The 27,562-nt window shown below is 36.8% G+C and overlaps 1 protein-coding gene across 1 annotated transcript; it reads right to left on the reverse strand.

Moving 5' to 3' along the window:
- Nucleotides 1-5,720: 5,720 nt before the first annotated feature.
- Nucleotides 5,721-27,166, reverse strand: TMEM207 (transmembrane protein 207). Its single transcript, XM_002814415.3, has 5 exons — nucleotides 27,000-27,166; nucleotides 25,046-25,083; nucleotides 17,628-17,672; nucleotides 16,296-16,438; nucleotides 5,721-6,795 (listed from the first exon to the last, which is right to left on the reverse strand). The coding sequence occupies exons 1-5, from the start codon at nucleotides 27,072-27,074 to the stop codon at nucleotides 6,659-6,661; spliced, it is 438 nt and encodes a 145-aa protein (XP_002814461.2). The 5' UTR covers nucleotides 27,075-27,166; the 3' UTR covers nucleotides 5,721-6,658.
- Between the last annotated feature and the right edge of the window lie 396 nt (nucleotides 27,167-27,562).

The following is a 27,562-nucleotide window of genomic DNA, read 5'->3' on the forward strand; positions in this document are numbered from 1 at the left end:
AGTTACATATGTATACATGTGCCATGCTGGTGCGCTGCACCCACTAACTTGTCATCTAGCATTAGGTATATCTCCCAATGCTATCCCTCCCCCCTCCCCCCAACCCACAACAGTCCCTGAAGTGTGATGTTCCCCTTCCTGTGTCCATGTGTTCTCATTGTTCAGTTCCCACCTATGAGTGAGAATATGCGGTGTTTGGTTTTTTGTTCTTGCGATAGTTTACTGAGAATGATGATTTCCAATTTCATCCATGTCCCTACAAAGGACATGAACTCATCATTTCTTATGGCTGCATAGTATTCCATGGTGTATATGTGCCACATTTTCTTAATCCAGTCTATCATTGTTGGACATTTGGGTTGGTTCCAAGTCTTTGCTATTGTGAATAATGCGGCAATAAACATACGTGTGCATGTGTCTTTATAACAGCATGATTTATAGTCCTTTGGGTATATACCCAGTAATGGGATGGCTGGGTCAAATGGAATTTAAATGTTAGACCTAAAACCATAAAAACCCTAGAAGAAAACCTAGGCAATACCATTCAGGACATAGGCATGGGCAAGGACTTCATGTCTAAAACACCAAAAGCAATGGCAACAAAAGCCAAAATTGACAAATGGGATCTAATTAAACTAAAGAGCTTCTGCACAGCAAAGGAAACTACCATCAGAGTGAACAGGCAACCTACAAAATGGGAGAAAATTTTCGCAACCTACTCATATGACAAAGGGCTAATATCCAGAATCTACAATGAACTCCAACAAATTTACAAGAAAAAAACAAACAACCCCATCAAAAAGTGGGCGAAGGACATGAACAGACACTTCTCAAAAGAAGACATTTATGCAGCCAAAAAACACATGAAAAAATGCTCACCATCACTGGCCATCAGAGAAATGCAAATCAAAACCACAATGAGATACCATCTCACACCAGTTAGAATGGCAATCATTAAAAAGTCAGGAAACAACAGGTGCTGGAGAGGATGTGGAGAAATAGGAACACTTTTACACTGTTGGTGGGACTGTAAACTAGTTCAACCCTTGTAGCCAACACATTTTCATTATTTCATTTTCTCTTACACAATTCTGAAGAATTTCACATTTTGCCTTAAATATAATATTCTGGGAGAGTTTCATCTTATTGTCCACATGAATGCTATTTTAACTCTATCCCAGCTCTATTTCATTTTTTGTGAAATATATTGAATTTTAAAATTATCTCTTATAAACTTGTGGTGCTAATGTAAATGAAACAAATTTGGAACTACAAAACTGAAAATTAAAAAGCAACTTGCAGTCAGGTAAAAATGATACAGGCTAGATCTATAAGGCCAGTGTTGTAGATATTGCGTACCACGTGGACGTTATATGCACAAATTAGCCTACCTTTTTAGACACCTCAAACTCATAGGCCTCATCCTCAGAAAGATGGTTTCTATTTCAAATTTTCTACATTCTGATGCCAGGCATCTCACCGGATGCTCAGCTTTCTTGTGAAAGAAACCAGATACCTTTTTGCAAATGTGAACCTCATTATTATTTCATTCTGCTAGGGTCTGTCAAAATTTTCACATCAGTAGTAACTCAGCTTCATAGTTTCATCTAGCCATTAAATTGAATCTAGCTAACGGGCTGGAATCATAGATTGGCTTTCATGCCCTCTGGTGGATGCTCAAAGAAATTGCTACAATCATTAGTAAAAAAAAAAAAAAACCCTCATTTAAAAAAATAAATATTCTCCGCCTGGCGCTGTGGCTCTGCCTGTAATACCAGGGAGGCCGATGTGGGCGGATGACCTGAGGTCAGGAGTTCGAGACCAGGTTGGCCAACATGGCGAAACCCCACCTCTACTAAAAATACAAGAAAAAAAGTTAGCCAGACGGAGTCCGAGGGAGGCGAATTGCTTCAACCTACCTGGAAGGCGGAGGTTGCAATGCACTGCAGCCTGGGCGACAGAGTGAGACTCTGTCTCCAAAAATAAATAAATAAATAACATTCTTTAACATGGGAAGAAAAAAAATTCAATCCTATTACAAACACAGAAATAAACCAATCAACCAACAAACACCAAACAGGTACTTTTGTTTGAAGTGTACCAACTCATAAACACAATTAACTTTAAAATAAATTCCGATTACTTCAACTCCGACTTTCACTATTGTCTTAGGCAAATTAGTTGCTAAATCATTAGCTCTGTTTCTAGATGTGCTTACGCTTTTCTAAGGGTTAATTATAACCACTGCCGGCTCTGTAAATGGAATAGGGTGTAACACATATAGCTCATAGGATACAAACAAAAGCTTTTTCTTAGAGTCACTCATTTGAGATCAATGCAGTTGTATTGATCATTCTCTGATGTTTACTTATTATAGTCACTTTTAACGTTAGAAGATCATAGTGGAAAAATACCTGAAATAGGATCTGAAAGATGACAATACCTAGTCTCTAGTTTTGCTTCTTACACTAATTAGCTACACAACTTGGGCAAGTCAAATCCTCTTCCAGGGTCCACACTTTCTCATCTATTAAATGAAAGCAGACATACATGCATAGATAGATAGATAGATAGATAGATAGATAGATAGATAGATAGATAGATAGATACCTTTTTTGTTTATTTTTTAAAACAGAATTTGTGAGCTTTTCAACTATAAAAGTATATATATAGTTTGGAAGTCTGATTAAACAATTAGAAAATCGAGAAACATAAAAAATAAAATCACCTGTAGCCCCATTACCTGAAGAAATGTTTTATATTTTTTACTTCTTTATAGTATGTCTTCCTTTGTTGGCTTGGAATTACAGGCTATAACACTGCCAAATCATGTACTTGTTTAATTTTATATTTCTTTCTATTTAAGTAATAAATGAACTTAATTTTAAAAGTCAAGTAGTACTATAGAAATGTAATAGAAATCAGTACTTTTATGCCATACCTAACCCACACATTATCTCCGAGTCCAATTTCTTGAGACAACAAGTTTCAACTCTTTAAGTATTTTGTTACAAAGATTTATGATCTAATTCTAAAATGATGTGTTTTGGTATCATGTGGTTTTTCCTTTAATTAATTAAATTTTCACAATCTGAGATTAGCATTTAGGTTTCTTACTGTTTCCTGCCACCTTCCTTCACAAACCTTTTCCCTTTGCCTATCTTGTAATATAAATAACACATATTTAAAATATTAATTTAAACTTTTAATTTAAATATTAATTATTTACATTATTCATAGCTTGATCATTTTTAACAGTACTAATTATTTGTAATTTTCACAGCTTAACCATTTTATAGTTAATCCAATTTTTGTTTTTCATGGATTTAATAAATGCCTTGTTTTATTCACTACCTCCGTTTTCCATTTACTACTAATTTAACATTATAGCTACATATATATTTTTCTTTAATCATTCATCTTATTTCCTGTAGCTCATTGCTGTTATGTTCTGATTAGAATTGGCTCTTCTCTGGGCTGCTGCAATGCTGTCTTCCTATAGACTAACTTCATTATCATTTTCAGAATTCTCTTCACTTCTTTTGCCTCTAATTTTTGGACATTTCTGGATTGCCATAGCAAATATTAGCTTAATCATTCTATTTCTTCCCTGAAACTTAGCAAAGTAGAGAAACTCAAAATCTCAGTCAATCATGACAACCATCTGTGTCCATCTCATTCATCTTTCCAACTACTAAAATCATGATTAACTTTCTTCTTACTGTCATCTTCTTACCTCTGTCTCTGTGAATTAAAAACATTTTAATTTCTTTCCTATAATCTTAGTAGGTTTCTGAAGAGAGTAGATGTCTTCATTCTACCATGTTTAACTTGAAGTTAGGAATAGCCAGATCACAAAATTTTCGTTAGAATAAAATCTGATAGCATATATGAAAGCAGTTTGTTCACTATAAAGCCCTACACACACACCAGGGATTATTGCAGTACATAAACACATGCTTCTTCGGATCTTTTTCATCAGTGGATATAAGTGAGATTATGTTAACAGCACTAAGTCAGCTGTCTCTGGCTTTTACTCACCCTCACTTTCATAAGGCCTTATCCCCATTAAATCCTCATCCAGTTTTTTGGGAATTTCCAGAACTAGGAAACATTACTTTAAAACTTAGTTTTAGTACCAGGCAATGATTTCCTTCACTTGTGGATTTACATTCTAGCCCTGGAAGAAACATACCAGACTACCAGTAGAATTCAGCTGTATAGCATAGTAGAAGATGATAAGTGCTACGGAAAAGTGAAAAGTGTTTCTAGTATAAGGAGGTTGAGAGTGTCAGGGTTGGGAGAGGCTGCAATTTAAAGTAATAGAAAGGTTGGGCCTAATTGAGAAGGTGACTTTCTAACAAAGAATTCAAGTAGGTGAGTTGGTGAAGCAATGTTGATATCTGGTGGAAGAATGTTATGGACAAAAATAACTGCAATATGGGTGCAGGCTAGTACCTGATACGTTTGAGGACAATGTTTCTGGAACAAATGAATAAAAGGGAAAGTCACAAGAATGGAGACGGGGAAGGAGTACAGATCATATAGAGCCATGTGTCAAGGAATTTGACATTTTCCTTGACTGAGGCGGAGTGCCTCAGTTAGAGTTTAGTTAAAGTACATGATGCTGCTTATATTGTAAAAAGATTACTCCACATATCGAAAGTTTCTTTACATCATATATCATTGGGGAATTGCAAATTAAAACAACAATGGAATACCACTGCACATCTATTAGAGTGGCCAAAATTCAGAAGACTGACAACATCAAATGCTGGTGAGGATGTGGAGCAACAGGAACTCTCATTCATTGCTGCTAGAACTCCAAAATGGTACAGACACTTTGAAAGATAGGTTAGTGGTTTTGTTGCAAAACTAAACATACAATCCAACAAACATGCCCTTGGTATTTACCCAAAGGAGCTACAAACTTATGTCTCCACAAAATCTTGCATATAGATATTGACAGTAGCTTTATGCATAATTGCCAAAACTTGGAAGCAACCAAGATATCCTTCAGCAGGTGAAGGCATACATAAACTTTGGTAAACCAGACAATGGATTTTATTTAGCCCTGAAAACAAATGAGCTATTAAGCCATGAAAGGACATAGAGGAAACTTACGTGCATATTACTAAGTTAAAGAAGCTAACCTGAAAAGGCTACATACTGTATGATTCCAACTATAGGGCATTCTAAAAATGCAAAGCTGTGGGCAAAATAAAAAGATCAGTGGTTGGATTTAGAAGGGAGGGAATAATGGATAGATAGGCAGAGCACAGAGGACTTTCAGGGGCGGTGAAATTAATTTATGTGACACTATAATGGTAGGTACATGTCATTCTAAATTTGTCAGACCTACAGAATGTACAACACCAAGAGTAAATCATAATATAAACTATGGACTTTGGATGATAATGGTGTCAGTATAGGCACATCAATTGTAAGAAGTGTATCACTCTGGCAAGAAATGTTGGTAATGGGGGAGGTTATGTAAGTGTCAAAGCAGGATGTATATAAGAAATCTCTCTACCTTCTGCTCAATATTCCTGTGGACCTAAAACTGCTCTAAAAATAGTTTATTAAAAAGGATTACCCTAGCTTCTATGGCTCCAAATATTTTTTGACCTGAGCAACAGTTGCAGTTAACTGAGATGGGGAAGATTTGGATAAAACAGATCTGGAAAAAGAAGATTAGGAAATAAGTTTGGTCAACCTAATTTTAGATATCTACTGATGTTTATTGTTTTGTTCAACAAATTTGTCAGCCGAAGATCATATGGCATCTGCGATGGATGTTTTTTTCTGTCCCCCTGCTGATGGCCACTGCCAAAATGCCACTTGAAGATGTCTCATTGCTACTTCTGCAGTCCTCATGAGAACAGATATCTATGCTGAAGGTTCTTAGCATGCTGCTGCAATAAATGCCAAGCCTTGAGGCTCCAGAGAAACACTATGGACTATGGAGGCCACATTCATTCCTGTAAAAGGGGAACTTTTCTTTTCTCCCTCTATTGGCATTATATGTGCTCCATATCTTCAGCAATCTCCTTCACCTTCTATCTGCAATTTCTTCCTCTTCAGGTTGAGGCATAAAACCTCTTGGACTGAGACTTGCAATCTTTTCCTTTTCCTCTTCATTTATCCCTTACCCTTCAACTCCAAACTTTTCTTTTTCCTACTCTCTCCCCTCACCTTCATTCAAATACTATCTTTCTGGTTCTGGTTCTGGACATGTTGGATTCTCGGCTTGGGCTATTGTTAAATTATAATAATTTTTATGGACTCCATGCTAGGAAAGAGTTTAAAGCAGAAAAGATGGTGTGCTGTATACTGCAGTGGAGTCCTAAATGTGATGGAAACAACTTCCAGCACCTAATTGTTGCCTATTTGGGTACTAGTGGAGAAGCATTAATTTGGTTGTGTAGCATTAAAGTATGATACAGCAGTGACACATCAAGAGCCCACTAATTTACTATTTAAACATCTCCATGACCAAAATTTTTTTCCAACAACCATTCTTTTGTCGAATTGTCCTCCTCAGACTATATGAATAGACCTCTGGACATTTCCAACAACTGAAATAACTATTCCTAAATTCGATGTTTTGGAATTACAGATGTCGTTAATACTTCAAATTGATAATCTGCACCTAAAATCAGCTTGTTTTTAGAATTTCTTCATATGGAGGTGGGGAGCCTAAAGGTCCAAAACATGGAGCAGGAACAGGATATAGGTCAGGGGTTTGAGTTTGAAGGTGAATTCCAACAGTTGGACTCACAGCTGCTTCTGTCCCTGGAAAGAGAAAGATGAAGACTTGTAATCTTTCTAGTGAGCATAAAACATAAGTACATGAACTGTCTGATAAAATCTGGCGTTGCTTGGATCACTGAAGCAACAGAAAATTATTTGTATCTATGAGAAAAAATTACAACTGTCTTGCTCTTTGCAGTGAAGTTTTAGTCACCACACCAAAAAAAGAAAAAAAAAAATTGCTTGCCTGAGCTGATGAAATCATCATTGTCTAACCCATCAAGAAGCATTTACAATTTAGCAGCTGAAACTAGAAAGAATATCCTCTTTTGTAGATCGCAGAACAGGATTCCTCAACATTAATGGCATTTCAGGTAATGCTCCCAACATGGGAAATGTTAAGTTGCATTAGAAAAATTAAAATATCACTTTCTAAATTGTATTATTTTACATGTATGGTTGCAAACTTCAACTAATATAAATAATTAATTATTTCTCTTTAGTAAATAGTAAAAATGTTAAGCTCAGTGATGAAAGCATGCATTTAAAGTATACGTACACAATAAGGAGAATATATTCTAAAATTAAAAAAAAATACTTGGAAATCAAAGTTCTTGACTTCTAGATTAGGCATAATACAGGCCATTAACTATTACAAACTGGCCTTTTCTTCCACTAACTGGTAACCTTGAAAGACTATGCACTTACTCTAATGGCTCTTTTGGAAATTGTCTGTTAGTATTTCCTTGAAAGACTGTGTTTGGGTAACACAAAAAAAATAATAGTGCTATTTTATACCCGTCTTTCTATTAATATATGACTATATGTATAAAGATCATTGTATATATATGCTTATATATAAAGAATACATATTCACCTGGATATATTCACCTGGATCTTTACCTACCTTTAAATGATTTTGACTGCTTTCTGCCAAAACAGTAGCAACCATCAAAAATTCATCTTTAAAAAGCAACTAGTCCCGTGAACTAAATCTGGCCTCTGTTTTTGTATATTGAATTTATGAAACACAATCTTATTCATACACTTACATATTGTCTATGGCTGCTGTTGCACTACCATGGCAGAGGTGAGTAGTCCCCACCTAGACCATATATTTTGCAAAGCCAAAAATATTTTATATCTGTCTTTAATGGAAAAAGTTTGCTGACCTTCCTTAAAGGATTAAGATTTGATGCCATTAGGAATATTCCAAAGAACATGCCACAATGATCAAAAGAATTCAAAGAGTAGTTGCGTATTAGGCATTAGCTGCTTCACTAGGATCCATATGGAGATTACTCAAAATGATTACTTTGAAGCACATAATGTTAATTTAGAATAATGGATTTTCATACAGTTGTGTTTGTCTTATTTCTTATCTCACTGGTACCAGAGCAAAGACTAATAATTCAAGTATGTAAAGGGTGGGGCTGTATTTAGAATGTATGTCTCACCTTCTGGTTTAGCACTTTTCTTAGAGTTATCTATTTAATTAAATAGTCTACTTTTGGGCTATTACATAATATTTCTTTACCTCAGTTTTCTCTTAGGCAATAAAGGTATAATACTAGTGTCTACCTCTATAAAAGCAAGGCTAAATGAGCATAAAGTACTTAAAACAAGGCCTGGCACAGGAATTATGCATTAAGGTTTACTATTATTATTACAATATGTGAAGAACTGTACTAATGCTAGGAATATGAATGCATCTTCTTTTATTTACAATATTATTTTTCAATACATCCTCTTTTCATAGTTAAATAATGATTTAAACATTATTATTGTTAATTATAATATAGAAGTTATTAAATGAAAAGTATCATGGAGTTAGAGCCCTTTGCAGTTTGTAAGTTTGGGTTGATGTCGGATAAGTCTGTGGGACTTGATCAATCAGAGTTAACATTGGTAAAATACAGTTGCCCCAGTAATTTCCTCCATTGTGAATACTTGTAATAAATGATGGCTATTTTCTTGGTGAACTGCGCCTAGTGTATTCAGTACAAAGTCAAAGGCAACTATCTTTCTGCCTAGAAATGGTCAACCAAACTGACTTGACACATCTATTATTTGTACTAGCTCCAATTTATTTGTACGACTGCCACTGTCAATATTGTGCTCCCAGTTATAGAGTCTTCACAGTTGCTTTCATAGAAAACTCATTATCTTCTTACTACAAATTTTGCTGTTGATCTTAAACTTGTTATTAAAACCACAAGGCATTTGGAAAACATAATTAAGCCAATGTGCTCAGGAAGTTTTGAAAACCAAATATGTGTTATATCAGTTTTCAATTTTTTTTCAAAGCATGTTAACATATAATATCAAGTGATTGGATGCTGGGGAGGACAGGCATTTTTATCTTTTGACAAATTAAGAAGCTGAGAGAACTGAATTAAAAATGCCAGCAAAAATCCTATAGTTTTTACAGAACTGCTGTCTAAGATATCAGAGTTTATTGTTTAATTTTGTAAAACCAATACACTTACTGCTTAGTTTTTATAGCCAGAGTTGAGATTTCCTATGTTTCTAAGAATCACTGAAATAGACTTCACCTCTTTCTACATGTTCTTTTTACCTATTTCTTCTCTTTCCTTTACCTCATTCCTTTCTCTTCTATGGGAGTGGCCAGAAGGACTGAATTTGAGTCACAGTTCTGCCGTCTACTTACTATGTTGCTTAATCTCTAAGTGCCTTTGTTCCCTCATTCGTAGAGTGGTCAGAATGATAGTGAATGTTCATAGAGTGGTAAGGAAGAATAAATGAGATTAGGGATGTCAAGTGTTAGCACAGAGCATGGCTCCTGGGAAATGCTCAATGAATGAGTTATTACTATTATCATGTCTTTCCATGAAAATCTGTGAATGAAATACTTCCTTTTTTATTACTGAAAATAAATCACAGAATATTTACACTTAGAACATGAAACATAGGGAAATGGCATTTCTGAAAAATCATAAAATAAAAGAATCCTGGGAGATTGGAGGGAGAAGAGAGCAGAGCCTGTAAGACCCTGCAAGACCCTGCTTCTTGTTCACCGCTCTGCAGCCCTCCTTTTTCTCCTCAGCTCAGAGCACTCATATATAATCACTGCTGGAATGCTGGTATTTCTATTTTCCCAGAAATAAGAAAGAGAGAAGATTATCCTTGAAACTGCAGAAGAAATAGGATCAGAGAGATTGTATAGTTGAAGGGCAGCATTAAAGAGCGATCAGCCCCAATGAGAAGCTAAGCCAAGATGAGTGTCCCTAGGAGGGGTGTCACCTCGGGCTTCACCTTGCGATCAGCTCAGGAAAGGCAGGGAACCTCATTAGGAAGCCTTGTCAAGCCTGAGGGAACCCAGCTCTAATCCACAGACCTCATGGCATAAAGGCAAAGGGACCCTTATTTAAACGTTATGTAATTGATTATGTTTTATTAAAAACATGGACAAAAAATCGTGGGGGTCCCTCTCCTATGCTCTCATATTCTCTCTTTTCTAATGCCTAGTCAATTATTTTTCTGCCTCAGGCTCTATTTGTCCTTTTCTCACCTCCAAAACTCCATTTTCCATTAATTATCTTTAAATAGCTTGCTTCCTCATTAAGATGGGCTTTTATTCAGCATCACAACTTTATTTTTAATAAAACCTTATTGTCATCCTTATTTTTAGTAAATTAAAATAAAAACAACCTTTCATTTTTAATAAACTCCAAAATTCCTTTGACATTGCCTACTTTTAATATACAAATTTAAAAAGTAAAACAAAACAATTAACCTAATCAACAAAACCAAAATCCTTATCTTTTTTAAAAAAACTATTTTTAATGTCTGTTTTATCCTATCATAATTACAGTCCTTGGATTTGTGAACTGCTGAGCAATGATCACAAACAATAGAGATCTGGGATACGGATGGTCACGTGAGAATTTTAATGATTTTCCTCTTCTTTTTTCTCAATCTTTACTAAAAATTTGCATACATTCCTTTTAAAAAATCACTGTCTGTGGCTCAATGTGTGTTTTCACTTCCCATTTCCACATTTGAGAGGGGAGAGAAAACTGGTTTTGCAGATTGATATGATTTGGATCTGTGTCCCCACCCAAATCCAATGCTGAATTGTAATCCCCAGTGTTGAAGACGGGGCCTGCTGGGAGTTGACTGGATCATGGGAATGGTTTCTCATGAATGATTTAGCACCATACCCTTGGTGCTGTTCTCGTGATAGTGAGTTCTCATGAGATCTGGTTGTTTAAAAGTGTGTAACACCTCCCGCCTCCCACTCTCTTCCTCCTGGCCCAGCCATGTGACGTGCTTGCTCCCTCTTTGCCTTCTGCCATGATTTACGTTCCCTGAGGCCTCCCCAGAAGCCAAGCAGATGCCAGCATCATGCTTCCTGTACAGCCTGCAGAACTATGAGCCAATTTAAACTTTTTTTTCATAAATTACCCAGTCTCAGGTATTTATTTATAGTAATGTGAGAATGGACTAATACAGGAAGTCTTCTGTGTCTTCAGTTGTATTCTCATGTAGGAGATATTCTGAAGGCATTATTAAATTAGGTAAGATACTGAGTGATATGATTTGGCTGTGTCCCCACCCAAATCTCATCTTGACTTGTACTCCCATAATTCCCACATGTTGTGGGAGGGATCTGATGGAAGACAATTGAATGGTGGGGTGGTTTCCCCCGTATAGTTCTTGTGGTAGTGAATAGGTCTCATAAGATCTAATGGTTTTATCAGGGGTTTCCACTTTTGCATCTTCCTTACTCTCTCTTTGCCTGCTGTCATCCATCTAAGATGTGACTCGCTCCTCCTTGCTTTCTACCATGATTGTGAGGCTTCCCCAGCCACATGGAACTGTAAGTCCAATTAAACCTATTTCTTTTGTAAATTGCTCAGTTTCGGGTATGTCTTTATCAGCAGCATGAAAATGGACTAATACACTAAGATAAGAAAACATCGAAACAAATGAAAAAAAATTACCTCAACACAGATACTGAACAAAACACACCCACATAATACTAGAATTATTAATCTTTGATGATTTAGAGAAGGAACTAAGAAGGTCTCAGAAGCTACGGCATGGATGATTCCATTTGAGAAGACATGAGGGCATTGAGTGGATGCTCTCTGGGTTGTAGCAGAGATGGTGAAGGAGAACCGGATCCAGAAGAAGAGTGACGTTCAGGAGAGCATAATAAGGGGAGAAGAAAGAGAAGGAGATTCTGGAGCTGGGACCAGGAAGAGGAAGTGGGGCTGAAGAAAAAAAGAAGAATTTAGAGTCTGTATAAAATAAATATGTTTAAATTTTAGTCCTTAAAATATCTCTGATTTTAAACTGTTTCTTCTCTTCTTCCTCTTTCTCTTGCTCTGCATCTTCTCTTTCTCTGCCTTCTTGACTTTCTTCTGATCTTCTCCTCTTCTTCTTTCTCTGACAGCCCCTCTTCTTCCTCCTCACTCCCCAAGAGAGGAGTTGTATTAGTTTACTAGGGCTGTCATAACAAAGTACCACAGACTGGATCACTTAAATAACATAAATTTATTTTCTCACAATTGCGGAGTCTAGACATCCACAACCAAGGTGTCAGCAGGGTAGCTTTCTTCTGAGGCCTCTCTCCTTGGATTGCAGATGGCCACCCTTCTCCTTGTGTCTCCACGTGGTCTTTACTTTGTGCCTGTCTGTCTGTGTGCTAATATATTCTTGTAAGAATGCTGGTCATATTGAATTAAGGTTCATCCCAATTACCTCATTTTAATTTCATTGCCTTTGTCTTTTTAAAGGCCCTATCTTCAAATATAGTCATATTCTGAGGTATTGGGGTTAGAATTTGAACATGTGAAATTGGGTGGGATACAGCTCAGCCCACAACAGGGGGCATCAGAGGGAATATTTTTCCCTTTCTGAAGGGTAAAGATCTTCCTAACACATTGTGGACACGGAGAGTGATCTTTGAGCACACAGCAAGTGCCAGAGTCTCTTCTACTGAATCCAAAGACTTTTGAGAAGCCCCTGAGTCTAGGATCTACACTTCAGGGGTATAGATCCTATGAAGAGGAAAGGAGACCAGTTATCTAAAGACTGAATCAGCAGAGTACTGTGAAAAGACAGGAACATTAGCCCAGGAAATACTACTGTGGTCTGTGGTGTTTGGGTGAGAACCCACGGACCTCTCCCAGACAGGAAATTCCACCAGACATTCGGATGGGCTGTGTTGGCAACACCCTTCTTACATATCTCTTATAAGGATCCAAGCCAAGTGCTTTCTTTTTTCTGTTTAGTGTTTCTAATCAGAATAACTGGCAATCTGCACCATGTAATAGTGTCAGTAGTTCTGATTGAAAGAAATTCTCTATTTTATGTATTTTAACATTAGCACAATTTGTCCACCACAGTTTCTCAGTCAAAAGTTTCCTCTGAGTTCTGCTCAGTTGAGGGCAGCTTCCAGGAGATCCTGAGAGTCAAACCTTTGCCCCACAGGTCAGAAGAGCCGAGCTATTTCAATTAATATATTCAATAAATGGTGATAATTAAGTAAAATAAGTTTTGGTAAAAATTTAAAAAATTAAGTTCTGGGAGGAACCCAAGGTTAATATATCAAATCTAGTCTCTCCATTAAAATGTTTCAAATTACCCATTTCCCACATTCCGTATTCAGTGGGGAACATCCCATCTTCTCCTTTGTGCTCAAGAAATGGCAGGGAGTCCAGAAACCTTATTTTATATTCTGACATGTCACCAGTGTCATTCCAGAGATTTCTCATTCTTCTATTTCTCTTCTGAACAGGGATTTGGAGGGAAATTCAGAAGCACAGTCCCATAACCTTGGTGTGGGCGTATGAATCCTGTGGCAGCTGGACTCAGTTCTCAGCTGTGAGCACATACTCTGTGGGAGCTGTGGAGGTAGATGCTGTGGTTTTGACCCTCACTCCTTCTGTAGCCACAAAAGCAAGTGGTTCTTTAACTTCCCTTTTGGAGAGCAGCTTCTTTTTATAGAAATATTAGGTAGGAAGAATCATTTGTATGGAGAAGTGAAGGTATCATGAAGATCCAGCGAGGAACGTAAATTTAGCATGGGTCCAGGTTTCAGACTGTCTTAAAATATTGACTGTCTGAAACTTACTTCCAGAAATTACTAGGTAAGAAGTCACCAGAGATGGGAGATCACCCCTTCCTAATATACCCTTTTGCATTTTGTTTTGGAGAAGAGAAACAGGAATACCAAAAAGCGCAGCTCTGGGCACTATATCCGCATCAAAGACTGTCTGAATGGCTGTTCCCTGCCTGTCCTGCCATCCTGAGCATCCCTGGGACAAGACGGAACATGGGCAGTGGGTGGAACAACCTAACAATGAATTCAGCGTAGGCACAAAAAAATAAGATAAGTAGGACGGAGTAACTAATGGGAATCAATAGTAGAGAGATTTGCAGTGCAACTCAGGATGGAAGAGTTTAAATGTTTCTTGAGCAAAATAAGATCCAGAAGTTAAACCAGTGGAATTGGGATGAAAGAATAGAGTGAGGATGGGTATGAAGATCCTGGAGCACTAGCCCTACCAGTGAAATCTGCTCTATAGAAAAGTCTAGGCTTTCAAATAGTGAGGCTGTACTTAGTGTCCAGGGATGGGCTGGGCTGTGAGTGACCAGCCACATTTTCATTGGTTCCCTAGCCCCAAGTCTGGACAGTTTAAACTCAATTAGTTGACGTGCAGTAAACATCTATGCATGTATGTTTCCCTTTGAGAGTGAGAGAAGTACATAACATCCTCTAAGATAAATAATAGTCACTTTTCCAAGTTGATATTTAGGAATTAGAGATAATATCTGAAAATCCGCAAATTACTGCTTAGCATTTGACAGATGTAAAACAAATTGTGACCATATTTTTTTTAAAAAGCAATTTATCCGCAAGGTTTTTTTTTTTTTTTTTTTTGCCTGTTCTGAATGATTTCAGAGTAACATAGAGAATGTGAGTCTATTGCCCATCGCTCAGTGCTAGCACATGCAGATCGCTAAACAGTACGTCAGCCTGGACACTTCCTTCACACTCATGACGTTCAGGCAAGTTCAAGAGCACATATGGAAACTGCCATGCAAAAAATATAAAAACATTAGATAAAGAAGTGTATAACCATGGCACATAAACTGCTTTAAAAATTTTTAACAGTATAACTGTCTAGCTTAATAATATACTTAAAATTAAAATCAAAATTCTTTTAAGATTCAAGATAGTCGAGGAAAAGGTCTTTCTCGAACTGAGAGAAGAACTTAAAATACTAGGCTGCATTTTTCTTTTTAGAAACTTAAGTCCTGATAAAAGAAGCATAATTGCATTCACTTATTAAATACCTCGAGGTAAATAAAGAAAAATAGTCCAATGTTAGCATGTTGACTCTTTTGACTAACATATTTTGTTGAAAGATCAATAACCCTATTTCCCTCTATGCCCTGTGGAAGGTGCTTTTGATTTTACGAGGAAGAACTATTGTTTTGGAGACTTTAATTATCCTTCCTAAAAGAACCATTTCTCAAACTGATAATGCATTGCCTCTGTTAAGTAATAATCTTTGAAGGAAAAAAAAAGCTGGAGGTGAATATAATCATTATCTTAGAAAACTAAGTTTGATGTTAACACATTTTTGTTTATTTTTATCCCACTTTTCATCTTGCTGTTAGTTTTCCCCAGGGCACACCCTGCTCCATCTATTGCAGATTTCCTGGTGGTCCAGTTTCTGAAAGATGGCTTTGGCTGTTATCTCTGTTAAGCACTCCCGAGGTAACTGTAGTGTGTAATGCAGTACCTTAGAATAAAGTCTCACAACAGTCCCTGCTTGAGACAATACTTAAGATGAAGAAATAGCTACCAATTATGGCCTCCCAGAAATCAGTAAGTTGTTTTTTTCTACTCACAGCTAAGGCTGGCAGCTACAAATAACTCTAAGCCCTGAATTTCCTCCGTTCTTTACTTCCTTAAGCAAACTGGAAAATGAACGGAAGGGCATGGTTTTGGGAGGGGGTGTTGGGAGCTGACAGGATCAGGACGCTGAGATGAAAGTGCATGAAAACTGACAGTCCCCTGACCATTCTACGGAATTTCAGATTCCGCATTGACCCCAGACAATCTGGAAAGTGTCATTCAATGTTACTTCAGATGAGTTCAGTAAAGCATAGAAAGCTCAGTAAATGAAATTATAAATACAAGTTAAGATAGGTTGATAATAAAAGCTCAGAGATGCTTTTCAGTACCCTAAACCCTACCATTCACCTGGACTGCCCAGCCCTGCATACTTCTTCTCTTCTGCTTATTGAACAACAAAATATTTAGTTGCTTTCCTTATACTTAACTGTGGGTCAGTTCCCAAGACACATTTTCTTTCTTCTGGGATTGTCTTTCTTATGAAATTTTCTCCCTTAAACTCTCCTCAATGCAGGTCTTGGGGTCTCCAATAAGCCACATCTTTTTCTAAGTTCCCAGATTTGCTTTTGGGAGAACAGTTTTTCAATTCACCACAAAACCACAAAGTATCAAAAAAGAGTCCAGAAGTGTGCAGACAACTCACCATGAATAGAGTCCAAGTCTCCAACAGCAAAAACGGCCATGGTGCGCCTGTGAGAATCAATTCGGGGTCTCCTCAGCCAGCAATGGAGGCAGAGGACCACGGCTCCACAGAGAAGAGCTGCCACCAAAACCAGCAGCAGGATCCTGACTCCAAAAGTAACCGAGAAAAGAATGAGGTAGAACATGCAGGGAAGTTAAGAGCTTCCATTACTACCTAGAAGTGGGGTGAAGATTCAGCTAGACTGGCCGCAAGCAATGTGGGACACTGAATTCCTTAAGCAATTTCCTACCACCATCCATACATTTCCACTGAACTGGAAATATTCTTTGGCCTCAGAGAGGGTTGATCTTTCCAGGTGGTAATAATCATTTTCTCCTTAGAAATTGGAGGGTTATTCTAAAAGGCAGTGTCTTAATTCATTCATCCATTCTTCCTTTCAGACATCCATCCATCCATTCATCCATCCATGCATCCATCCATCCATGCATCCATCCGTTCATCCATCCATCCATTGAGTTAGTATTTAAGCAACTACACACACTTTAGATATTGGGGATAGGAATTCAAAAGTAGGCAGAGAGGGTCTTTGCCTTTAAGGAGCTAACCAGCTAATTGAGTGAACTGACAATGTTAAGTTTAGAATATACAAATGTCAAGATTTAAGAGGTTAAAATTTCTGAAGGGGCTGGGCGCGGTGGCTCACGCCTGTAATCCCACCACTTTGGGAGTCCAAGGCAGGCAGATCACCAGGTCAGGAGATTGAGACAATCCTGGCCAACATGGTGAAACCCCGTCTCTACTAAAATACAAAAAGTTAGCTGGGTGTGGTGGTGCACGCCTGTAGTCTCAGTTACTCAGGAGGCTGAGGAAGGGGAATCGCTTAAACCCAGGAGGTGGAGGTTGCGGTGAGCCGACATCGGGCCACTGCACTGCAGCCTGGCAACAGAACAAAACTGTGTCTCAAAAAAAAAAAAAAAAATCTGAAGGATTATCTCATAGAAGAGACAGTGGTCATTTGGAATGGCTTTTAAGGCCAGAATTAATATCAGTGGGGGGTCATTTAGGGAGATTTCAAGACAAATAACAATTATTTTGCTGTTAAAGATTTTCAACTCTAGAATAAACTTATTTTTTAAAATAGTGAGTCCCTTTGTCACAAGAAGTGTTTAAGTAAACACTGGCCAACAATCTGAAAGTGATGTTTCTATATTCATTTGCATGACCCCTAATCTTTCCTTAAGCTATGTGATTTCATGTACCATCCCAAATTATTTAGGACAAAGAGTGTATATACCACCAACTGTCAGATAAAACAAATGGAAGATTCCTTACCAGATATACCAGCCATTAGGGTGTTGGTGATTATAATTTACACACCTGGTGATAAAGGAAGAGCGTTAGTACTGGAACTCTGGATAGCCAAAGCCTATTTCTTTCACCCAGTAAAATTGGTATTGATCACACTTGTTTCTTCAGAACAATCACCTACATATTCCCATACCAGCCCACACCTTCCTGCACCCAGCACAATTATGCAAATGTTTATGCCCACTCAATTCAAGGCACTGAGAATACAAGTAAATGTGAAATTATCAGACTGATACATAAACAGATAAATGCATTATAATGGGTTTGATTCTAGAGTTACAAATACTGTTAAGCATTGAGAAGGCAGTGACTAACTTCAGGAACAACAAATCGCAGGTGTTTGGTATTATGTAGATAACCATTATAGCTATATTCTGTTCATCTAGAGACCTACAGTCATGTAAAACTCAAATTCTCCAGGGAAGAATATGTTGGTAGAGAATAGGAGGCATTGGACAACTGTTTGCCCTCTTGTTATACAATCAGTGAGGAAAGAAATTAGGCTAGGAGGAAAATGAATGAACGTGGCCATACCTACCATTTACCAAGGAGTTAGAAGTTGATTCCTTCAGTCAGGAAGTTGACCCTCCTGTGTGTGTCTAGCCACAATTCAGTCTTTCTTGACACAAGTTTTAAAAGATCAGAGACAGACAAAGTTCACAGAGTGATTTTTGGGAGGTGTAACTCCGTAGGTGTAGAGTCCCTCACTATGCCTAACGAGGCACACTAAATGTAAGTGGGCTGATGGACTTTTTTCATACCTCAATATACAAGCTACTTTTAAGGTATTCTGAGCTGAGCTTGAACAGTGGAAATCTGTTATTCACAGTCAGATACACTTCTGAGAAAACACTATACTTAATCATATCTTCTTCAGCCATTGTTAAAATAACTCAGTTCATTTCAGTTTGAAGACATTCATAAATGTCAGTTAATTTATTGTGTCTAGCTTCCCGGAGGAGGCAGTGTGTCATCCCATCATCATACCAGTCAGAAATGACTTTTAACATATGTGAAGTGTCCATTCAAAAATTTTATCACAAACATTTAAGACAAAAACCAATCACCCAGCCTACAGATGATTTCACTCCCCTCCACATATAAATCTCTGTGTCTTTTTTTTCTGTCTGTTTTCTGTTTGTTTGCTCTTTGTTCTTTTGAGTGCCCAGGGTGTTTAGCAAAATTCACAGGTATGGCTGGAAAAAAAAAATGGCAACTGAAGTGTGACTTTAAAAAGCACCTTAAGACAAACGGCCATCAATAAAAGATGTGAAAAATAATTAATGGGACATACTTACAAGGGAATATTATTCAATCATCAAAAATAATGTAAACATGTTTATAAATAAGTCTTGCTAAGTAAAATAGTATAGAGACTTCAATCTTACTTTGTATATATTATTTTCCACAAGTACAATGATTTCACCAAAATTACTATCAGACATAAATATACACCAGACTACTGAAGTGCCCACTTCTCTTGAAGATGGCATCATGAAAAACTCTAACCCTTTCATATTGTTTGAATTATTGTAATGTACATGAATCACTTTGTAGTAAAAAGAACTTTAAAATATTATATTAAAAAATTAAAACCTTAAAAATATACATTTTTTAAGAGGCAGATATGGGGAAATTCTCTTGGTGTCCTGACCCAAGTAAAAAATCAGAAAGCTTTTTTTTTTGTTTTTTGTTTGTTTGTTTGTTTGTTTTTCTTTTTTGAATTGTGACATCTAAGCTCATGGTCAGGAGTATGGATTATTTCATCTCCCTCCTCTTCCTTTACTTTTTTTCTATTTTAAAATAGCCCCTCTACTTATAGTTGAACTCAATTCTAAATATTAACCACCTCATTGTGTTTCTTAAATCTAATTTTTAAGGCCCTCTGTTTTTTTTCTTCCTGGGCTAACAATTTTCCAAACCAACTTTATTTCACTTTTTTTTTCTGAGCTGGTGCACCCTCTGGTGGAGCTTCTGATAAGAAATAACATGGCTAGGAAGCAGTTAGATGGAGAAGTTCAGTAATCATGTAAGTTCCAAATTGCAGGCATCTTTGAGATCATTTATTGACCTTTAGGATTTTGCACAGTGTACCACTGAGACTTAAGGTGGAGAAAGGAAGAGGGGAGGTCACTACCTAGTTAGAGAACTACACTGGAACATGTATCTTCTGGCTTCATATGCTCCCCTCCTCGAACCATTATTTCCATTTCTCTCTTAAATTCATGTTTTAAACAGAAACTTTTTGAGTTCCTAAAAAAGTAAGAGTATTCTAATTACTCAAATATTACTTCCAAGATATTCAGTATAGGAAAGGTTATATTTTTGAAAATGAAATTATTCCTCAGGGATTGGTCAAATTTGTATGATTATGCTAAAAAGAAAATTAATCATCAGGGGGAAGTGAGAGCTGACTATAATGTGTAAGAAAGACATTTGGAATAAGAATTATCTAGAATTAATTGTTGAGGGAGATAATTTCTGTCCTTATCAGAACGATTTCCTTTTGTTACTTTGATGTCATGGAGATGATTTCTGTGCTATACAAATGGTTAGGTGAGTTGATCTTTATTCTTCTTCTCTGTGCTGAGAATATGTGGACCTTAGATTATACATTTATGAATTTGATAAATTCAGGAAGAAATATGCAGAGTTGCTTCATTGGTTTCTCTGTTACATCACTCAGCATTTTCTAGGGCAGACACTCTTCTAAAACCAGATGTGCAACTTCATGTGAAATAACGGACTCTCAAACTTATGCCACTATACAGTAGGGTCATACTATTCTAATTCTCCTTTTACAACTAAGAAAACTCACTTACAGAGACATTAAGTAACTTGCGCTAGTTAGCATAGCTGGAAGTGGTAGAAGTAGGTTTTAAACCCAAATGTTCTGGCTGCAGAGTCCATGTCTCTTAGCACCATGTAGTGGTGCAACTGGGAATAGTAACAGCCAGCTCTAACCTCATATTACTGTGTGGAGTATTGCCTGAATGAATCCAATATCCTGTGTTCCAAATGCTTTAAGGAAACATTGAAAATTAAAAAATGAAAAAGAACTGAGAGCCTGGTGAGGATCAGACAAACAGAATAGGCCAATAGTGAGATCAGTTTGTAAACTGAATATAGTAAATACCATATATAAAATTTGAATTGAACTGTAGATCTGACTTAAGCTTCCTAGCAGCTAACATAATGAGAGAGAATATTGGTTATACAGTGTCCTCTAAAATTAACAAAATGAACAGCATTACTCACCAGATGTACAACTATTCCTGGCATAGAAACCAGAGAAAAATTCAAGCTATGAAGCCTCATAAAGAGAACACTGTTAACATAAGAACAATGTTTTCCATAGTATTCTCAGAATAAATTCAATAACAAATTTCATGAATTTTTTTTTTTTATTTTTAAAAAGTCATTCCTCAACATAGGCCAAAGTACAATTCAGCTTTTGAGGGATGGATGAGTCACAAATATATCACCCAGAAACTGGTAGTAAATTGTATAGTATCTCAAAGAATGAATGGACTATGTATCTCTCAGGTATTTCACCAGATGTGTAATTGATTAAATGTTGGATATACAATATAACTATGTGGTTGAAATTCCGGGCTCAGGAGTCAGTCCCAGGTCCAAGTCCAAGCTCTGCCTTTTAACTTGCTTTCCTACTCTTGGGTAAACTATTTCACTTTATCAAGCCAAGCAAGATGTGGTATATCAATAGAAAATCTATCAATGCAATTAATTTACAGAATCTTTTACATGTATAGTCATATTTATGTTTCATAAATCAATCTATTTTTGTGCATTCATGCACATCAGTGTCCTTGGCTATTTATCAGAAGAGGACTAAGTCAGAAGTATGATAAAAGGGGCTCTGTCATGTATTATTTCATAAAATAAATTACTTGTAGCATTTAAATTTTATACAAAGACAGCACAGCAATGCTTTGTTCATGTTAAAAATACAGTTAGAAAAGTAAAATAATTGGATTGGATCAGAAAAACATACCCTGGTGTTTGAAAACAAATTTAAGTAGGAAATAATAAAATAGACCAGTGTTGTTGTTGTTGTTGTTGTTTGAGACAGAGTCTGGCTCTGTTACCCAGGCTGGAGTGCAGTGGTGCCATCTCAGCTCACCGCAACCTCCACTTCCCAGGTTCAAGCAATACTCCTGCCTCAGCCTCTTGAGTAGCCAGGATTACAGGTGCCCACCACCACGCCCAGCTAATTTTTTGTATTGTTAGTAGAGATGGGGTTTCACCGTGTTGGCCAGGCTGGTCTGGACCTCCCCACCTCAGGTGATCCACCCACTTTGGCCTCCCAAAGTGCTAGGATTACAGGGTTAGCCACTGTGCCCGGTTGACCAGTTTTTTGTTTTGTTTTGTTTTGTTTTTTAATGGAAAACATGTGCAAATTGTTTTGCACAATTCTTGGAACATAGAAGTTGGTTAAAACAAATGTTTTTATTTCTAGCTAATCAGCGCCTCCTCTACCATGGCGTCTACCTAGGCGATCCATGTTTCACGTTTTTACTTTGATGCTCCCTCGCATTCCAATCGAAATCTCCCTTTCCTGTGTCCATTTTGCATGTGAACTTTGGACAAGCTACCGTCCTTTTGTGTTTCTCATTTTCTAAAAGACATTTGGAGTAGGCCATCTTTATGGCCCTTTTCACTGTAATCTGCCATGTTTGTGTGTTACTCTCTTACAGCAGTGCTGGTAAATGGATGAATATGGTCTCTTGGCTGGGTAGTGTATTTTAACAGGAGATAATGTCTCAGATCAAAGAAGTGATTTGAAACTGAAATCTCTTGTATAAATATACTTAGAGAAAGAGGATTTTGTTGGAGGGGACTTTTTACTCCGTCAGAAAACAGCATGACTTTCTTATAGATTAATTCCACTGACACTGTCTTGTGATAACAAAAGATTTGAGATATTGTGCTCATCTGCAATACATTTACTTACCTTATACAACCTCCCTACATTCCCAGACACTCTCTTTTTTGTTTTTATTTTCTGTCAATTTACATTTCATTTGAGGGTTTTTTTTTTGTTTTTACTCAAAAGCAATTGTATTAAATAATGATAACCATTACAGACACTTAGATGCAAAATGATGTAGCTCAAGAATCTGATACCTAAGTACCAGTTGAAGCCCTACTACTAATTTACCATTTCTCTTAGGTTTCAATCCCTTCACCTAAAAGGGAGAGCGGTAGCCTCAGTAGCTCTAAAGTCAGCGTAAAAACTTTCTTAATACCATATTTTTCTGTCATGTTGGTTAGAGTTAGATTCAACATTTAAGATCCTTTCCAATTCTGAACTTCTTTATTTTGTTAATCTGGGTCAAAGGCAGAAGATGAGGAGATAAGATAAGGGCAGCCAGGAAATCCTGAGTCAGATAAGCATGCAAACAATCAAATACTCTGTTACATCACAAACAGCATAAGACAGAGTGAAAAAGCAGTTGCAAAATTAACGTAAAGAAATAGCTGTTGCTTTGAAGCCAAAATTGACAAATGGGATCTAATTAAACTAAAGAGCTTCTGCACAGCAAAAGAAACTACCATCAGAGTGAACAGGCAACCTACAAAATGGGAGAAAATTTTTGCAACCTACTCATCTGACAAAGGGCTAATATCCAGAATCTACGATGAACTCAAACAAATTTACAAGAAAAAAACAAACAACCCCATCAAAAAGTGGGCGAAGGACATGAACAGACACTTCTCAAAAGAAGACATTTATGCAGCCAAAAAACACATGAAAAAATGCTCACCATCACTGGCCATCAGAGAAATGCAAATCAAAACCACAATGAGATACCATCTCACACCAGTTAGAATGGCAATCATTAAAAAGTCAGGAAACAACAGGTGCTGGAGAGGATGTGGAGAAATAGGAACACTTTTACACTGTTGGTGGGACTGTAAAGTAGTTCAACCACTGAGGAAGTCAGTGAGGCGATCCCTCAGGGATCTAGAACTAGAAATACCATTTGACCCAGCCATCCCATTACTGGGTATATAACCAAAGGACTATAAATCATGCTGCTATAAAGACACATGCACATGTATGTTTATTGCAGCACTATTCACAATAGCAAAGACTTGGAACCCACCCAAATGTCCAACAATGATAGACTGGATTAAGAAAATGTGGCACATATACACCATAGACTACTATGCAGCCATAAAAAATGATGAGTTCATGTCCTTTATAGGGACATGGATGAAATTGGAAATCATCATTCTCAGTAAACTATTGCAAGGACAAAAAACCAAACACCGCATGTTCTCACTCAAAGGTGGGAATTGAACAATGAGAACACATGGACACAGGAAGGGGAACATCACACTCTGGGGACTGTTGTGGGGTGGGGGGAGGGGGGAGGGATAGCATTAGGAGATATACCTAATGCTAAATGGCGAGTTAATGGGTGCAGCACACCAGCATGGCACATGTATACATATGTAACTAACCTGCACATTGTGCACATGTACCCTAAAACTTAAAGTATTAAAAAAAAAGAAGAAACAGCAATCGAGAGCCATGCAAAAGCTGAAAGAGCAGCACAAATTTAATAAGCAGATTGTTAACAATAAGATGATCCACCAGAAGGAGGTGAATGGTCCCAATTCCTGCTGTACAATACAATCATAGCTTCCTGCTATACAGAGAGCATGGCTTTCAGGGTAACAGGCAATGAAAACTGAAAACAGCTGCTAACAGTGAGGGCTGCAACCAGGAGAAGACAGTGCTGGGTGGACGTGCTTTTCTGACACTAAGTCACAATGAATTACAGATATTAATTATCAGTACCATTATTAATGGCACCTTCTCTTCATCTCCTGAATAGAATTCTGAGAACCATTAAGTCTATAGCACAAAAAGTGAAAAAATTGAGTCAATTGTTACATAATTCATATCACAAGCACTTTGAAATATACACACAGTACAGGTTAGAATTTTGGTTAGTTTGCTTGTATTTTAAACTGAGTTATACAGAAAACTGCCTCCCTCGGTCACTGTGATTTTTGAGTGTGGATGAAGCCATAGATAACATCATGATTCTTTTACGAACTTAAAGTACCCTTGAAACCTTGGGGAAGATAAATTCAGTGTGCAAAAATATCTAGAAATCAACTAGGCCTCTTATTTATTTAACAAAGCTGATCGTAATGAAAATTACCTTTCCTGTTTTCAGAAAAAAAAATTTGAGCCATCTACATTTACAAACCATTTACTTTTCTTCTGATTATAATGATCATTTGAAACTCAGCTGGGCTTTTTCTAATGGATTGAGCCTTTTTTATACTTTGAATTTTTTAAATGCTAAATAAAAATATGCAGTTTTTCGCTGTTTACTTACATTTCATCTTCTTCACATGGTAGGTCCGAGAGCACCAACTGAAACACATGTTTAGAACAATAAAATCCAAACATCTCATCAGTCTAATCCTTTAATACAAGCAGCGCCTAGAGACAATGTGGGTTTATATCATTTCGTTTGCTTTTTTAATTAAAAGCTCTATAGCAGAGTTTATTGTTGGTACACAGAATTTTAACTGAAAAAAATCTCTGGGTGGATTCTTAAGCTCAGCAGTGGCAGAAGATATATACTGTGAACCAGATTCCATTTCTACATACCAATATAAATGGATTTTATGACAATTTTTGTTTTTTCTATAAGCAGATTTTGCTTGCTCTAAAGAGCTTTTGTGCACCTTGCATTTTTTGTTTTCATGTTGTAGCTAGAGGTCAGAGGTTCATTATTAGTGAGTATTATTTTCACGCAAAAAAAAAAAAAACAAGTTCCAAGTACATACATGGAAACAGAAGTCAAGCCTATTACAATTAATGAGCATTAAATATATATTCATGAAAGGGTGACTTTAACCTGCTCTAAGGGTAAGGTCCATTTAAGATCACATGACATTCCAGTTGAGGTTTACAGTCTTCTCTTTATCAGAGAAGAGAAAAAAAGTAATAATCTTTGTTGCTTTGTTTGAAAAGTCCAATACTATAAGCATTCTAAAATAATGCTCTTAGTTATCTTCACTGAGTGTCATAGGTTACAACATCTCATACATTAAATCACAAGGAAAAAGGCACTTCTTTCTAAAGATCTTATTATCTATTTGTTTGTTTGACCCTTTGAACCAGGACTCCTTCCTTGTACAATGAGAAAGTCTTTAAATGACGTTTATATATAGCTCTAAACACTTAGTTGATGAGGTCAGTTGAAGTATTTATTTCCCTGGACTATAACATGCAAATAAAAGTACAAGCAAGAAGTTACAAAATTTAAAGTGATAGGCTTGGGAGTTCTGTGTGAGATGTGTCTTTTGCCCCCTTAATCCCAAATGCATCTTCTTCAGCACCTTGTATTTACTCCACCAAGTTTATCTGGGCAAAGAGATTTGTGGAGTTGCAGATGGAGCCATGAATTGGCCATCAGAGAGCACGGTAATGAACAATTTATAAGCACAGAAAATGAGTTGCATTCTTTTTTGCTAGAATGCTGCAAATAGATTTGCATACTAAGTGAAAGGAAAATGAACATTCACATTTTGTCCATAAAGAAAGTTTATTTATGAGTAGATGAAATCGTTCGGGATCCAGCTTAACAGATAAACAAATAAAACCAGTATTTCACTTTCAAGCCACTTCCATGTCTTTTCTGTGGGTTGTACCCTAGCAATAGTACACAGTATTAAATTATTAGCACCTCACTGCCAACACATTAGCTGTCAAACTTCCAGTTATTATGAAGAGGTAAGAAAAGCTATGATTTACTTTAGATCTAAATCTTTCAGATAACTTGCACTGAAGTCACACAGATATAGAGATGCACGTGTTAGTCAGAAAGGGATGCTGGAGCAGAGGAACTGAAATAAATCCTAAAATGGTTCTGTCTACATCAGTCAGCATTGAAAAACTGTCAAGCATCAAGTATGGTTGCAGGCTATAGTAAACATGTCTTAAATTAATCCAGCCATAGCATTTTGTTCTGTGTCAATAACATTTTGAATTAAAAAAAAAATTACAGCATAGCAGAGTTAAACGAAGGTTAAATTTGCAATCACGTTATTTCAGTAGCAATAGAACTAATTAAAGGAGAAGTAAAACTAATGCCATGGACATTTTGTTTTGTCCCTCTAACCAGTGAATACAAGAAATCATAAGATGCTAGTAACGCTTGAAGGAAATCTTTTAAATGTAGAAGCAGTTAAGTTGCTCACATATATATCTATAGCAAATCAAGTCCTCAGAGTACCTCAGAGTACCTCTGAAAATCTTAACCCAGACAGAGAGATAGTTACCTGGAATAGCGGCAAACACAAGATCCCTATTGTTGAGATCACTGAAGTGACACTGAAACATCTGGATCTTGACATATTTAAAGGACAATCAGCTTAGGATAGTGGTTTGGTGCCTGTGTTTATTTCCTTCTTTCTCAGAACTTACTAGCTTCTCTGTAAGTTATGCTTCCTACCAGGACATGCATTAATAATGGCTCCTTGTGACTGGTAAAGTTCATGCTAGGGGAAGGAATGTTGGGTACATGTTTATAGGTACTAAGAGCCCAAGGAATTTAAGTTTAAGGTCAGAATTTTAGCACTGTTTGTCAAGGCCTTTAAAAGTAGGGGTTATAAATGCTGACCTACAGAGCTAGCTGGCTACTTAATAACTTTCCACATTCAAGTGCATGTTTTATTCCAGGGAACTTCTGGGTTTCTAATAGTATCTCATATTTGGAACATTTATTCAATTTTCTTCCCTTTGTTGGTACTCTTTTTTCTCCTACACACCATTTTCAGTTCCATGTCTAACCCAACCTTAGGCAAAAACTTTGCCTCTTTTATTGTGATAATACCCCTCTTTT

This window comes from Pongo abelii, chromosome 2 (assembly GCF_028885655.2).
Source record: "Pongo abelii isolate AG06213 chromosome 2, NHGRI_mPonAbe1-v2.0_pri, whole genome shotgun sequence".
In the NCBI taxonomy this organism is placed as follows: Eukaryota; Metazoa; Chordata; class Mammalia; order Primates; family Hominidae; genus Pongo; species Pongo abelii.

Coding starts and splice junctions, on each gene's coding strand:
- TMEM207 (XM_002814415.3), bottom strand. CDS start 27,074: ATGTCAAGATCCAGATGTTTCAGTGTCACTTCAGTGATCTCAACAATA. Junction 25,084..26,999: donor TGTGTTTGCCGCTATTCCAG/GTAACTATCTCT, acceptor CATGTGTTTCAG/TTGGTGCTCTCGGACCTACC. Junction 16,439..17,627: donor CCTAATGGCTGGTATATCTG/GTAAGGAATCTT, acceptor TTTTGGAGTCAG/GATCCTGCTGCTGGTTTTGG.